The sequence below is a fragment of the Phocoena phocoena genome, chromosome 7, assembly GCF_963924675.1.
Source record: "Phocoena phocoena chromosome 7, mPhoPho1.1, whole genome shotgun sequence".
Lineage (NCBI taxonomy): Eukaryota > Metazoa > Chordata > Mammalia > Artiodactyla > Phocoenidae > Phocoena > Phocoena phocoena.
In genome coordinates this window covers 66517743-66534516 of record NC_089225.1, presented here as the reverse complement: position 1 = coordinate 66534516, position 16774 = coordinate 66517743, and the positions used below count along the sequence as shown (strand labels likewise).

At 34.7% G+C, this 16774-nt stretch overlaps 1 protein-coding gene across 1 annotated transcript in view; it reads right to left on the bottom strand.

The window, feature by feature from the left end:
• Positions 1-424: 424 nt before the first annotated feature.
• ZNF804A (zinc finger protein 804A) overlaps positions 425-16774 on the bottom strand; it is a 316790-nt gene continuing 300440 nt past the window's right edge. The window contains exons 3-4 of the mRNA XM_065881128.1: positions 5729-5859; positions 425-3668 (exon numbers count right to left, since the gene is read on the bottom strand). Of these exons, the coding sequence (XP_065737200.1) occupies positions 425-3668; positions 5729-5859 (3375 nt within the window). The remainder of the gene's footprint in view (positions 3669-5728; positions 5860-16774) is intronic.

Sequence of the window (16774 nt, the reverse complement as noted above, 5' to 3'; positions counted from 1 at the left end):
TTCACTGAATTTACAGTTTCAAGGAACATGGTACAAAACATAGTGCCATCAGCTTTGTCTAAACATTAAATAGGTGCAAATACACAAAGGTTAAAAAAAAACAAAGAGCATACTTTACAACATAAATTACAGTACTATAAATATATTTTATATACATTATACATACTCTTAAGACATCATTTTAATATACAGCATATATTATATTGATTTTCAAACTATTCAGTGCCTTACTAATATTATATATCAGAAACTTAAGGATTTATTTGCATCATTACACTTACAGTAAATGATTTCCTATCAATGAGGCCATATTTTGCCTAGTTTATTTCCACCATTTAAATAGGCAATTATCCACTTAGATGAGCATCAACGTGTAGAGCAATAGTTTTCACATGAATATTTTCTTTCCCTTTCATAGTGATGACTAGAAGAGGGGCTGCAGCGGGATGACCGATGGGTGGGGGGACAGCAGTGAAGGAAAGAGTGCATGGGGTAAAGGTGAGAAAGCCAGATGGCTAGGATGAAGAACTGAAGCTGGAATGATTGGCATCTGAGGAGAAGCAACAAAAGTTGGCTGATTCCCAGGACAAAGCCTTGGTCCTACTGGTCCTACTGAGATCTGAGGTAACGATGTTCTGGTGAGAGCTGGGACTTGGGACAGAAACTGTTGGTGTGGTTGAAGCACTTTAAAGGTTCCTGCAGCTGCAGCTGCTGCTGCGGCTGCAGCAGCTGCTGCATGCTGCTGCAAAACAGTATGGTGGATAGCGGTTACAGAGGTAGAACACAAGGGCTGCTGCAAAGGCAAAGGCTGCAGAGGTGTGCTAGGGGGTGGGAGGTCAGCTGGAGGAAAAGTGAATTTGACCTTGTTGGCCAGCATGCTCGGCGGAATGATGTGCTGGTAGACTTCACATGGTAGATTTTTGAACTTGTCATGGTTTTCTATTGGAATCAATAATGCTTGTTCTGGTAAAGCTAACGGAGCCAGGATCTGCTCCGTTGTTACAAAGGTATGGCCACTGACATGTGCTTCTTTGAATGGTAATGGTGGTTGTGCATTAAGGATTCCTGAATTAAAACACAGCCACTCAGTTGACGCCTCATTCATCTTTCCTTGTGGAAGGGCCTCAGCCAGTTCATAATGACAAAGGTATGATTTAGGTTGTGACTGTCTAAAGTTCCTTTCAATACTAGGCATCTTGAAAGGAATTTGCTTCTCATTAATATTTGTATTCTCACTTCTTTCTTTGTGTTCAAGCAAGGTACTGTCCATTTCTTCTTTTGTTGGGGCACTAGCTATGTAGACTGAAGTGGTGGGTTCATTGGAAATCTCTGACAGTTCACCAGAAGTGGTCTCCATTACGACCTGCTCAGTTTCACCACTGGTTTCAGAAGGAAGGGGACTGCTAGCGGGCAAAGACAGTTTATTTTCTACTTGGTCCATTTGTTCTGAGATCCTTTTGACATTTGCAGTTTCTTGTGGTTTTATTTCCTCTTTTCTGTCTTCACTTATTATTTCATCTGGGTGATGTAAGAAAGAATTACCTTTCCTGGGATAATCTGTCTTCTCTTTGAGTTCCAAAGCTTCAAAACTGGTGTGGAATCTACTTTTTCTCCTCCATTTCCTTTTAGGTTTACAAGGAGCAGAAACATGGGGTGGCCTCAAAAATTCTTCTGGTAGATAATTCTGTTGATCTAAACTTTCATCTGAAGAATAAGAATATGAATGTTGTCTACGTTTTTGATGGCATCTTTCTGATTCATTAATGAGAGAATTATAACCTCTTTTAACTGCCTGGTTCTGACTCATGCATTTCATTTCATTTTGAAGAACTAGGCATCTGTGATCTTGACTACAGCTGGACGTTTTGGCTTTCCAACTACAGTAAGTTCTGGAGTATGTTAAATTATGTTTCACAGAACGTATCATTGTTGAATTGGATTGTCCATTTAAAACAACCGAGCTCTTTTTACAGTGGTTTTTAGAACTGATAATATTCTTATTATTATTGTATTCAGTGTTCTGGGTTTTACACAATTCTTCATTTTCACTTAAGTATATGGATGCTGATTTGGGCCTTTTATCAGGTAATTGCTGTGAGTCTAATAATTGCTCTGTAGCTAAATACTGTTTTTCTGAAATTGTTTCCAGTAGATTTTTCCTAGTTTTATCAGTGTAACTATTTTCTCTTTCCATTTTGAAATACGCTTCTGATTCTTTGGTTTTCTTTCCATAATTATGGTGACATAACTTTCTTCTTTTTTTCTTTCTTCCACTTTTATGGAACCAGAGTTCGTTAGTATCTTTCAATCTTATTTTGTTGTATTTGCCACCAAGAACATCCTGTTTTATCTGATTTTTAGTAAAAGTATATTTTTTTGTTTTTCTGATCCTACAGGAAATATTTTTATACCTCTGACTCATACTCTCATTTTTTCCGGAATCACAGCTATTGGAGAGCGTATCATCAGCCAAAAGAGGAGTGACTTGGGTATATCCATTTCTGCTGCCTCCAATTTCATGATCAGTAAGTCCTGTCACAGATGTGTCCTTGCAATCAAAAACTGGTCTCTTGCAAATGTCTTCTCCCTTCTGATGAGAAGAAAGATCATTTAAGGGCAGCTTATTTTTATCTAGATTGTTGTTTAATTTAGTGGACTTGAAGTCAAAACAGAGAGGATTACAGCTATAGGAAATTGATGGTTGAGTAGTTGTGTAAATCAGCATTTCTGATGGCCACTGAAGAACTGTGGATCCATCTTTGTTAAGTACGGGTACAAATGGCTCACATGGTCTTTTATATAAATCCATTTTTTTATGTAGGGTTATATTATCCTCTTCAGAATTTAAAGGGGCCAACATGTCAGGGCTGTGATTTTTATATTCAGCTTCAGTCGTGGATGCATCATTGTCCTTAACACTTTCTTCTATGGTAGCTTGCAAAGACAAGCAGTCATTAGCCATATCAAGAACTATGGATTTATTTCCTAGCAAGTCAGAAGTGTTACCACTTACAGGTATGTCTTCGTTAATAATAACATCTTCCAGTGGAATTTGATCTGCTAAAGGGACTGAATTTTGACAATTATCTGCATCAGATGATGAAGGGAGTTGAAACTGGAAAATTGGAGGTAATAGTAATGTATCTTTTTCACTAGAAACTTCTTTCATCTCTTGAGTTTGAGCAGTTTCTTTGTCAGTGCACCTTCCTTCTTGTGGATGAAAAGAATTAGCTTTCTCCTCAGAACTCAAAAGCACATCTGTTGGTGAAGAGAGTTGAAGATGACAAGCACCGGGGACAAATCTACTTTTTCTGCTAAATCCTTTTTCCACAGAGGCATCATCATTGTATTCAGAGAAGGCTGCAGCTGAGGACTCCAGCTTCACGGATGCTTTCTTTGGAAATGCAAAAGAAAAGCCAATTTTATGTCTGTGAATCCCCTGGGCTTGATCTCCAAGTTGGCTCTTTTTGGCGGTATAACTTTTCACGCTTTCTGGATCTGTAGCAACAGTGGTAACACCTTTAGCATTCTCTTGGCTATGAATCAAAGTACATTTGAAATCTTCCTGGTTATTAACTGAATCCACAACAACTCTTTGGGAAATTTCATTACAATTTTCTCTCACAGTAACAGTTGTTGACTTGAACATAGGACCACTTCCAGGAGCACTACAAAAAGAAACAAAAGTGTGTTTTCATAAAGGACACTTGAGGAAAAATACTCAAACACTTACAACTTAGAAATGTCAGCGTAAGATTTTTTTCAAGTTTTAAAATCTTTGTAAGATAATTACTTTCATGTAGTGCAATTACCTTCCATAGAACTACAGTTTAATTTAGTTATTGGATATTGTTTGGGATAACTTGGAGATGATGTCTTGAAGTTACTTTTATAGCTATTAACAGCAACGGTCAAAGACATTTCTATGCTCTCAGCCAGTGTTTCCAGACCAAGAATTTTTTTACCCCCATGGCCTCTTCAGTGACATTTTAGAATACAGAACTCTCTAAAATAAAATTACTTTTAATTCACAAATACTCAACATCATTGATCCTATATGGAGAATATGAAGGAAGTTAAAGAAAAACTCTCAGTCATGATGTAAGCAGGGCTGGGAATTCAGTTCAACAATTCAATTCAACCAGTGTTCACTGAGCATCTACCACAGGCCAGGTGATATGCTCAATGAGAGCTCTGAGTCTTTTGGAATGGCTGTTCTTAATATTTAAAAATTATCCTGAAGTTATCCATTATATCATTATATAGAGTAAATATAGAAAAAGACTATACTTACAATGTGGTTTCCATTTATTTGGAATTACAGTATACCATAAATAGTGAGCTCTTATTAAAAGAATGATACTGTCCAGCACATAAACAAAGAACTACCTAAGTATCATCTTTACCCCAAAAGAATTATGCTATGCAGAATTTTCCATGCTTTTCTAAAAAGTTAGTTTCTCAGAAGTTATAAATGGTGCAAATTTTTTAAATCAAATAATTTCTTCAATATCTAACACAGTGGACTGTTTTATTACCTTGTTTGGTATTAAGAAGCAACACTACTTAATTTACACCTCATTAGAGGCACCAAATTACTGGGAAAATCATGTGTCTGGGGGAGCAGTGTAATGTGAAATATTTACGTATGCTAAGAAAAGTAATTTAGATAAGAAGTTTTGCTTCTTTTGTACATATCTTATTATCAGCTCTACTTCTCTTAATATATTAGACTTTACATTTGCAAATGAATTAAATTACATAGGTCCGAGAATATGAAATGTAAACTTGCACTTGTATAATTTTTCATTTTTTACTACACAGAATAAAACTATCTGGTTGGTATAATTCAACAGAGGTTATATTTGATATTAACAGTTCACTATAGGATTCAAGATATATTTGAATTTTATTTTGACTTTTCTAAAGCTGACATCTCAAACAATGTTTTGATATGTCAATATCCCCTAACATTATTCTGTATAAAATAAATTTGGCATAAAATAGCTTTGTTTTAAACAATAATCAGAGAGGCCTATTTAATGGGGGGGGGTACCCTAAGGGTGGCTGTCTTTTCATAACATTGCCCTGGCCTGAATTTTTAAGTTCTGATTTATAACCTTATAGCTGCTCTCTGTTAGAAGCAGGTCAAAGTGTAAGAGTTGTAAAGTTTTAATAGTCCAGTTAGAGTTCATTCACAGTGAAACTAGTTTCAACCTACCTCTGACATGCATAGGACCTTCCTGACCTTTATATATTAAGAATACATATGGAGCAAGGAACCTCTCTTTTTCACTCCATATGTGTTCTAAAGATCATTGCAAATAAAAGTTCTCCAAATTTTCAATGAAAAAATAAGTTCCTCCTAAAACTCCATTTATAACAAAGTCTACGAGATGGTGCTTTGGTCTCTTCTTCAATCAAATGTTTTGAATTTCACCAAGAAATAGAATAGCATTAAACTAAGATAGCTTAAAGAGAAGAATAATGTAAAATTAAGTTTTTTACAAACTAAAATTATAGTAATTTGGCTTTTTATTGAAATGCGCATTAAACAGGTGTTTGCATAAAACTCAAATTCAATTTACTGTTTACTGCCCACAGAAAGCCATAAAAATGTGAGCATCTTATTCTGGGTACAGAAATAGATAGATTTGTGCCCTTTATTCAGTTCCTTTTTTGTTGTTGTCATGTTTTAAGAAAACTTAACATTTTACTGTAGACTCACCATACAGTTTCCTTTCTTAGCTCGGCCAGCTTGTGCAGGCGTTGGAGTGCCTTTTCCTGTTTTCTTTCATCTTTCCTGGATTTAGATGCTACATTTCGAGCAAATTCCCTTTGCTTTAGTTCTTTGAGTCTCTATTAAAAAATACAAAAGTAATTAACAGTATTTAGGTCTATGGCAATGTCAAAGTTACTATTGCTGTTGTTGGAATTTTCCAGTACATCATCTTTGATCTCATCTAAGGAAAACACAGCATTTGTGACCATCCACTTCTAACAAAATATATTCTTGCACTTTTGGCTTGTAAAAAATACCAAAATATATTATTACACTGTATCAAAGACATACCTATACCCTGGTAAATTGGAAAGGAAAAATTTCTTCTTTACTTATTGATTGTTTCCTGCCAAGGTTCTCTGCCTAATTTAGACGAAGTGTTGGAGTCTTATAAACCCCTAATTTTTAAATAAATTCAATTAATCTTGTGTATTTCAGTTATATATGATAAATTCCATCATATTTTGATGTGCTCTATATTAGAAAGGTGTCTGATCCTTTTCATATTTTTTAAGAGTAAATGTCTTATGTTAATCCATAAGGCAAATACCCTCTACTAATGTGATTTAAAATAATCCCTCCCCTCAAATACCAGGCATATTTCCCAAGTAATTCAAGATCTGGGAAGAAAATTAAGTGTCTTTGTGTAAATTCTTTTTATATTGAGCATATGTTTCATCTGTATTAAAGGAGCTCAGTTTGGGGGCTGAAGGCCAGAAAAAGAACATGTCAACTTGAATAGAATTGATAAATAGCCATGTATGTAGCATGATATAAGATACCCCAAAGTGGTCCCATGCCCCAAATATTTCCACTATAGTCTTTCACAGAGACAGTATATAGTCATTAAAAATGATTAAAGTACTGTTTTTTTCTCATGGAGCTCATGTTGTTATGCAATCGTGATACATCAGAGTCTTAGAATGGGGCTTTACGAGAATAAAACATATACTAATCACATTTTTATGAAGTGGTTGAACAAAATCTTAATAAATGTCTTATGTATATACACTGATGTATGCCAGGGTCTTAGAACAATGCCTGATCTATAAAAGACCTACTCAGTAAATATTTGTTGATTTACATAGAATCACTTAGATCCTCCAAATTAAGTATTTTCCTACTTCAAAAATAATTATGCTAGGGAATTCCCTGGTGGTCCAGTGGTTAGGACTCTATGCTTTCACTGCCAAGGGCTCGGGTTCAATATCTGGTCAGGGAACTAAGATCCCACACGCTGTGCAGTGCGGCCAAAAAAAAAGTCATGCTAATGAAATAATATTAGATTCTTGGTCAACATAGATTGTGTCTGCTCAATTTCTCCTACATAGAACCATAACTTAAACTTCAAATAATCTCTAATACTTTAATTAATGGGATTTATATAAGGTATATCTACATATATATGCATATATATGTATGAGATTACTCTAGAATATTTATTTTAACATAACACAAAGATTTTTGAGATCATTGACATATTTGTGAAGGAGTTTATTTAGAGTTGAATTTAAATAAAAGATAACCCACGTCATAAATAGCTAAATTGTACTAGTATTTCATAGAGAGTAAAACTTTGACATATATCATTGCATATATCATTGCATCATAACAATTAAATGTAGCTACAATTTTATAATACATATTAAATTATTTGTTATTAAAAATATGTAGAATTAGAGATACTATGGCAAGAAAGTTTTAATTCTAGATTTTAAATATTCATAGTCTTGGTCATCTGTATTTCCTAAAATCTTGGAGTCATATCAAGACTCATTCAACAATTTATTGATCACCAGCAATGGTCATTCTGTTAAATGGCTGGGTTATTTTTCAAAGAGTAAAGAAAATGTTTTTACTTTTATCTGGTGTGTGTCTCTGTGTCTGTGACTGTATGTGTGGACAAGTGTGTGTGAGTGTATGTTTATATGCATTTTACAGAAATAGGGAGAAAAGACACACAGGAAGAGATAATGGCAACCAGTGGTTGAGGTATTCTTATTGTGCCATATGAGGGCAGAACAGGGGTGCCCCAACAATCCCCAGGTAGGCTACCTGGGGAAAGTCACATCTGATCTGGGTCTTAAAGGATATAAAAGAGCATGAAGAAGAAGGGTTGGATATTGGAAGTGAGAGGATATTTGGGGCAAAAGAAAACAGTTTTGTATAAACATAGAAATAAAAGCATGCATACTCTAAAAGAAAAATGCATGATATAAAGAAGGATGGCTAGAGCAGAGTGTATTTGTGGAAGTAATGAGAATTGATGAATTATGGGGTCCAACCAAATCATGGGGAACCCTATCATATGACTAAATGTGACTGTAGGAAACATTGAAGGAGTTAAACAATGTAGTGCCACAGTAGGACTTTTATTTTATTAAGATTCTTTTGACATCAGTATGCATGAAACTTTGCCATAGAACAAGATTAAAGACAAAGCAACCAATAAATAGAATATCACAATGAATCAGGTAAGAAACAATAAAAGCCTTTTCTAAGGGAGTTGCAGTGGAGAGGAAAAGTAAAATTAGTGATTTATTGGATGTGCTTAATTGAGTGACCTAAAGGATATTCATTACCTTTACTGAGAAATACCACCTGCCACTGTAAGAAACAGATATTCAATCAAAAGAGGGTTTGAGTTAGGAGGAGGATGCTAACAGAGGATTTGAAAGAAAGTAGAAGATTAGTTCTCTAAAATAAACATTTAAAAGAATCAACATGCCAAGTAAAATAAAGCAAGAAAGTTGCAATACCAATAAAAGAACAAACATTCAAAGATTTTTTAAAAATTCTATTTATAAATAGTGATATTTTAAGAAGCAGACATAATTTTTTTTCCTACTAGATTCTTTGGGTAACTGGAGACAACAATCAAGAAAGATAGACTTGACTATTTTTAACAAAATTTTTAGAATAAATGTTAATTTCTATTATATAAATATGCATATATATGCAAGTTAAAAGTACAGTGCTTATAACAGAAAGCTAAGCTTTTCTAAAGCAAGTATATGAAACACCAAGAATTTCACTATTTACTGTTTCAAATTAACCATTATGATTTGACCTAATCCATTTCCACTGACATAATAGTTAAAAAGCAAGGAGTCTGTCAATTATCAAATGCCAGTAGTGTTGTATTATCTGTGATATAACCGAGTGATTGATATGGCTGGAATCGGCCCCTAAATGATGATTTAGGGAACTGTGTACATTTATTTATTTTTTTTTAAATTTCATTGGAGTATAGTCAACTTACATTGTTGTGTTAGTTTCAGGTATACAGCAAAGTGAAGAATGCAAATGTTGTTTTAGTCTTGTAGAGGTTGTCAAGGAGCACCAAACTACATTCAAGTGTTCCTATTGATCTCAATCTCCCTCTATGTACACATAATTTTCTTATCTCAGTGACAGACTTCTGGATACCAAGGTAAATAAACTTGACTAACATTTAGGGACTATTTAGTTGCAGAGATTATAAGCCTGGTCAAATACTCTGGTCAGTTTTAGGATAAAATTTATCAGTCTTTATATACTTTCTTGCATTTTTCTGCAGAAAAATAAAGTCCTACATCATATTTTATATCAAGTAGAGTAATTTTGAAAGGCAAAAAATAGAAACCAAGTAAATTCTTTTGAGAATGCCAAATGGAAAGAAAACTTAAGTTCCACACAAATGAATATACAAGATAATACCTGTGAGGCTTATGGAAATATCAATGCTATTTCAAAAGCTTCCTCAACAATTTACTGAGAATCATTCAAAAGAAATCCTTAGTGATAAATGTCAAGACTGACAGTCAGCAAGAATTAGGAAATTAAAAGTATGTTAAAAGGAAATTGTGTGGCCTAGCTACTGCATTACAAAACAAATTATAATGTACGCTCACATATAATTCAATGTATATTTTGAAAATATGCAATAAGGAATGAAAAAACAAAGAATCAATATTATTTGGTTATGATACCATTTCAGAGGGTCTACTCTACTTTCTCACTGATTTACTTCTCTTAGTCTATAGAGAAACAGAATGTCACAAGGGCAACACAGGTCATTAATCCTCAGATATGGTCTCAGGAAAACCCATTGAGTTGGATGGTTGGGAAAGTTATAATGATCCTAGCCTCAGGTTAATGGTGGTGTTAAGACAGTGACAAAGGTTTATTCAATGTGAGAAAGAGAGATAGAGAAAAAGAGAGAGAGAGAGAAAGATACCATTTAAATAACACATCAGTTTGTGTTTAAACATTTAGGTAAATTACGTTGCTTTACAATTGCAAACAAAACATTTATGAACATTCTTATATGTATATATTGTACACCTCTCTAGTCTAATTACACCCAAAAGGCAGGTTCCTACAAGGAAAACTGCTAGAATAAAAGATAAACATGCACTTTTTTGATGTTTTCCAAACTGCTATTCATAGCTTTATACCATCATTTCACTCTTCGCAACAGTATATTGAGAATATACACAATATTGGGTAGCATCCCTACTAAATTTGTTTAATTGGCCGTCAATATGTGATATATCATTAATGTTTTGCCTATAATTCGTTTACTAGGAAGCAGAAATATTTTTACATATATATTGGCCACCTGTACTTCTTCATTTATAATTAATATTGTTCCTTAAAATTTATTAAGCAATATTATATACATTACTTTGACTGAAAATAAGCATGTGAGCAAACAGGTCTAGCATTATCGTCCATACTCAGAGATGACAAAACTGAAGTTAAGCAAGTTTTAGACTTGTTCAGAGTTGCGTACAAGTGGTAGAACCGGACTGGAATCAGGATTTCCAGGAACACTTCCTGTGACTTATCTCCTATATGTTATTCAAGCTTTCTAACTCTTTAGGACAGGCTTATTGGGATGTGATACAGATTTTCATTTGTCTTGAGTGTCCATTACTTGTCAGCTGCTATTCTAAGCACAGTTGATATATCTGTGACAAAGGAGGAAAAATCTCTGTTTGTTTCATGAAATTTTCACCATAGTTGAGAGAAATGGACATTAAAATATGTAAATAAGTTGTATAGTATAGTAGATAGTGATAAGTGCTGTGGATGAAATGAATTTAAGCTGAGGGTGCAGGAAGTAAGGGGAGGGATAGCAATTTCAAATAGAGTGATTAGGTAATTTTTTCTATTAGGCTTATTTTCTATTTCTGTTTAACAAATTACCATAAACTTAGCAGCTTTCAACAGCACACATTATTATCTCACAGTTTCTGTAAGTCAGTATGCCTGTTCTTTGCTCAGTCAAGGTGTTAGCCAGGATGTTTTCTCATCTGGAGGCTTGTCTTGGAAAAAATCATTTCACAAGCTCCCTAAGGTTGTTGGTAGAGTTTATTTCCTTCTGGTTGTAGGATTGAGAGCTGCAGCTTCCTACTGATTGTCAGCCAGGACTACTCTCTGAGTGCCCAATCTGCCAGCAACAGAAATCAACACTGAGCCCCCTATATGACACCATTCCCAGGGGTGATCAGCCATTGCCTGGTGGCAGGTTGATTACGATGGACAGCTTCCTTGAAAAAAGAAAAAAAAAAAGGCAGTGTTTTGTTCTTCCTGTAATAGACCTTTACTCTGGATGTGAACTTAACTTCCCTTCATGCAACACTTCTATCAAAACTACAATCTATGGACTTACCCAATGCCATTTCTACCATCATGATACTCCACATTTATGATCATTGTTCTGATCAAGGAACTCACTTCACAGCAAAAAAATAAAAATGTGGAAATGGCCCCATTCTCATGGAATTCACTGGTCTTACCATATTCTCCATCATCCTGAAGTAACTGGTTTGATAGAATGGTAGAATCACCTTTGGAAGACTCAGTTATATCTCCAACTAGGTGGCAATACCTAGCAGGGCTGGAGCAATGTTCTCTAGGAGGCTGTATATGCTCTGAATTAGTGTCCAGTATATGATGCTATTTTTCTCATAACCAGGATTGAAGGGTTCAAACATACAGGGGTGGAAATTGAGGTGGCACCACTCAGTATTACCCCTAGTGGTCCACTAGCAAAATTTTTGCTTTCTGTACCCACAACCTTATGCTTTTCTGGACTAGAAGTCTTAGTTCCAAATTGCAGAACAACTCCACCAGGAGACACATCAAGTATTTCACTGAGTTGGAAGTTATATCTGTTACCTTGCTGCTTTGGGCTTCTTATGCCACTGAACCAACAGGCAATGAAGGGAGGTACTGTGCTAGATGAGATAATTGATCCTGATTACCAAGGAAACAATGAACTGGTAGCCACAGTGGAGGTAAAGAAGATTATGTCTGGAATATAGGAGATCTCTTTGGTGTCTCTTAGAGTTATCATGCCCTGTGATTGAAGTCGATGGAAACACTACACCCAATTCAAGCAGTATTACTAATGTCCCAGACCCCTCAGGAATGGAGGTTTGAGTCACTCCATCATGGAAAGAACCATGACCAGCTAAGGTGCTTGCTGAGGGCAAAGGGAATGAGTAGTGGAATAAAGCAGTTATAAATACCAACTATGACCACGACTAGTTATAGAAGTGAGAACTGTAGTTGCCATGGGTATTTCTTCCTCATTTAGTTATGAAAAAATATATATATTTTTTCTTTCGTCTCTTATTCTCTTATCATATACGATGTATTGAATTTACATCATAGTATTTAAGTGACAGGATATCAAGGAGAAGAGTGAACATCACGCAACAACTTTGTATCCTTTTCTGGGGAGCAAGTCAGTGCATTTTCAGTTGTATACAGGATAGTTGTATCATGTTAGGAAGGATATTGCCTGTTGTTGTCTTTTTTTGGAGATCGAGTATAGTTTAAGGAGATATCTATGCATGGCAAACTGATAAGAGACAGACTTATGATGGTCAACTGTATGTGTCAACTTGCCTAGGCCACAATACCCAGATATTTGGTCAAACACCAGACTACATGTCACTGTAAAGGAATTTTTTAGATGAGACTAATATTTAAATCAGTAGATTTTAGATGCTAATCTCATCTAAGATCATTTTTAGATGAGACTAACATTAAATCAGATGAGTAAGCAGGTTTACTCCTTAAATCCTAGTAAAGCAGATTACTCTCCATAATGTGGGTGGGCCTCATTCAATCTGTTGAAGGCCTTAGCAGATGAGACAAGTCCCCCAGGAAAAAAGAATTATACCTCCAGACAGCCTTTGGACTTGAGACTGCAACATAACTCTTTCTTGGGTTTCCAAACTGGCAGTCTGCCCTGCAGATTTTGGACTTGTCAGCTCCCACAATGTGTGAGCCAATTCTTGAAAACAAGTCAACAGATAGAGAGATAGACAGATTGATAGACAGATAAATAGATAAATAAATATTCTATTATCTCTGTTTCTCTGGAGAACTCTGATTAATACAGGTTTTCACCAGAAGATGGGTATCTAGTTATGATGTTTGTGGAGAACAATGCAAATTGCCTTCACATTATCAATTACATCCTTCTAATTCATTAGTAGAATTCCAGTTTGGGGGGAGGTGGGGCAGGCAGAAAGATATTCAATTAAAATGATAAAAATTTCAGCCTCCCTGTAATAAGAGTGGATATGTGACACAGGCCTCACTAATTGAATTGTAAGCAGGTGCCTCTGAGGAGGATATGCCTACAAAAAAATAAGCCTCATTAAAGAAAAATTCTTTATGTTTTTTTAACCATGTTTTTCATTTCCTACCCACGGGTAATTGGGAGTCTTAGGTGGGAAGCAACCATCTTTCAATCGTAAGGTTGTCAGCTTGGCAGAGAAGGCCTAGATGCTAAAGATAGCACAGCGAAAAATGAAAAGATCCCCATTCCCAATAGCATCATTGAATTACTGCATTATTCTAGGGCTGATTACCTATGTAGTTTGGAAAAAAATAAATAAAAGCCAACTTTATCTGAGTTTACTTTTATTTGCTACTGAATGTGATCTTGGCTTATATACCTACTTACTAGATGTGTGACTGGATAATTAATATCAAATTCTTAGACCTTTGTTTCCTCAGATGAAGATGCTGATGATGTATAAAGTCCCTTCTAGTTTTTGCATCCTAAGATTGATGCTTTCAATACCATCTTTTAAGATGGAGTTAGTTTTTACTAAATAAAATATGTATTTAGAACATTAATAATAATTACCTTCTTAAATGTTTTCTCTACTACAAGTAAATCCATTACTCCTTTGAATTGGTCCAATACTTCTGTTCCTATTTTCATATATCTTAGTAAGTTAATATGTTACTCACTATTACTGTTTCCACAGGCTAAACATTTCCTTTAAATTCCCAATAGTTGTTTCTATCAAGAATTGCTTTCAGTGATTTTTGAAAAATCTAAGTATGCTTTCTATCTTACATAGAGCAATACCTTCAAAGAATTACAACTAAATCACCATCTCTATTTCTTGAATCAATTTAACTCTCTTGGAAGACAATATGCACTGGGTTCTATTAGAATGTTAGCAAATATATTTCTTCAGGGAAGGTTGTTATTCAAGTGAATGGTATCACACTTCAATGTGTAATTTCCTTCTCGTCATTATTTAATCAATGGCTTTATGCTGAGTGAATCTGTGGAAGATTCTTTTTTAAATTTCTTTTCCCATTACTATCATGAATGTGTATCATTTGGACTTTTCTCTTGGCAGCTTTAAAAGCATCTAATCTCTTAATGGCATATCAGATCTGAACAATATCTTTCCCCAAGGCCTCTCATTCTTTAGATTCCATTAACTCAAGTTTCTCTTTGTGGACAAAAATCTCATTCTAGTTCTAATATAAAAGTCTTTGCAATCTGTATGTGTTATGTCTAAAACTGATTTTCCAACCATTCAGTTCATTTTCTTAAGTGCTGGATGAGAAGTGTCTCATGCATTTTAAGTGCTCATGAATGCTTCTCAAATTGAATTGGCACAGGATGGCAGTGATTAACTTCCTCATACAATAGGAAGCTTTGAAAGTTTGCTAACAAAAATCTCACTAAGATCTTTGGTATACAGGGAAAGCAATGGAAACTTGAGTCTAAGAAATATTGACAGTTTTATTTTAAAAAATATACAAACAACTTGAGTGGCCTAAAGTGAAGAATAGTTAAGAATTATGGTTCAATTTTATAAGAAAATACTATGCAGCTACTACCAATAATGCTAAGAGTTTAAAATATTAGGAATATTGTTGTATTATAATGCTAGTTTTAAAAATAGCATGCTAATAACTTTATAATATAATTAAATGTAACTGCATCTATAGAAATAGACTAAAAATGCTAGAAAACACACAAATGTCAATGAATATTTCTCTTCGTAAGGTAAAAATCGGAAGAATTATACTTTTGTTTTCCATTATATGGTATTTTGCCATTTTTTTCTTACTAGCATGTTTTACTTTGAGAAGAGATTTTTAAATTTCAATTTGAAATATAAAAATTAGATATATTTTAAAATTGAAACAAAAATTACCATTGTATGGCTCTTCCTATCACACATTCATATTTATGGCCTAATAAATAACTAGACTGTTCCAAATACTTCCAAGCTCTCTAAACATGTATAAGTAAATCCTTATAGCCAATACAAAAGGATAAAATAAATCTGGTGAATTTTTTCACACATGATCTTTAACAACATGGAATGATTGTGGGTTGGTTAATATTTTAATCATCTTTTTGGCATAAGTATAGTGGGAAAATAATATATAGGGACAATAGTAGTCAAAGTCTATGAGAAATATAATATCACATTATATAGAAATAGATATATTCTTTTTCTCTGTCAAAATTATCTTTATATATGTAATTATGAATGATTTATCATGTATATTTAATGAAATAATGAGTAATGGGTTAGCAAACATCTTCTCTATAGAGTAATTTAACCTTGGTGTAACTTACAGCTGTTTCTTAGGCATGTAATAAAGATGGAATATTAGTTGTGTTATTAGGCAATTTTGCTTATGATTGAAAATAACTCCTCTTTCGCAAACTGCATTTGGGTTGGGAAGAGTGTGAAGGATTTATTAATACTTGGTGGGAAGCCCTAACTGGTGACTCCCCTGAGTGCAAACTAGGTTTGTCCCTTGCCAGGACCATAGAAGTTATACCCACAGAACATTTTGCAAGATATAATTGCTCCTATTTGTGAGATAAGACAAACTTCTAAGCCACAGTGGCTCCCACATCCATCCATGTGATCTCATCTCTTGGCAACTAAATTGTAACTTGAAATGCCAAGGGAAAGAGCCCCCGAACTGCTGTCGGAACGTAAGAACTCCTGTTGGAGAGAAAAAAACCTGGTGTGTGATGCTGGCCTATAACTTTCTAAGTGAATTCTAATGTTGAATAATCATTCAGAGATGCACATGTGGCAGGAAGGGCCAAGTCAAGGTAAGCTGTGTCCTCTAGGCACTGAGACCAGAGCTGGGCATGGTGATGATGCAGATCTTCATCCTGGAGGCTGCTGGAATTCTGCTTCACACTTTGAGAACATGGAGATCTTGACACAGGCAGCCAAGAGCCAGAAGAGCAAACATGAATGTGATATTTGAGCATTTGGGATGAAATCAGCTTGGGAAGTCTGAAGGGGAGGGATCTATGAAACCAGAAATGAGCACTGGCCACAATTAGATCATCAGAAGAAACATTACAGGAATGTGATGTTGGGAATCTAAAGTTACATGGCTACATGAAGATATCAAATGTTTAGAAACTATTATTGTGTGATGTCAGTGAAAATGACAGAGTAGAGAGTTCCAAGAACCTGACCCTCCATAGAAACAAAAAAATAAGTAAAAATTATCAGAATCAACTTGTCAAAACTCTGGAAAATAACCAACCGTTTATAGCAACCAAGCAATTGCTGAATCAAGGAAAAGATGATTTAAACAAAGTAGGAGAGCTTTGTGGCACTTTAATTCACCCTTGTCTTTCCTACCTAACTGGGGAAAAAACAAACTGTCAATCAAGAATACTACAACTGG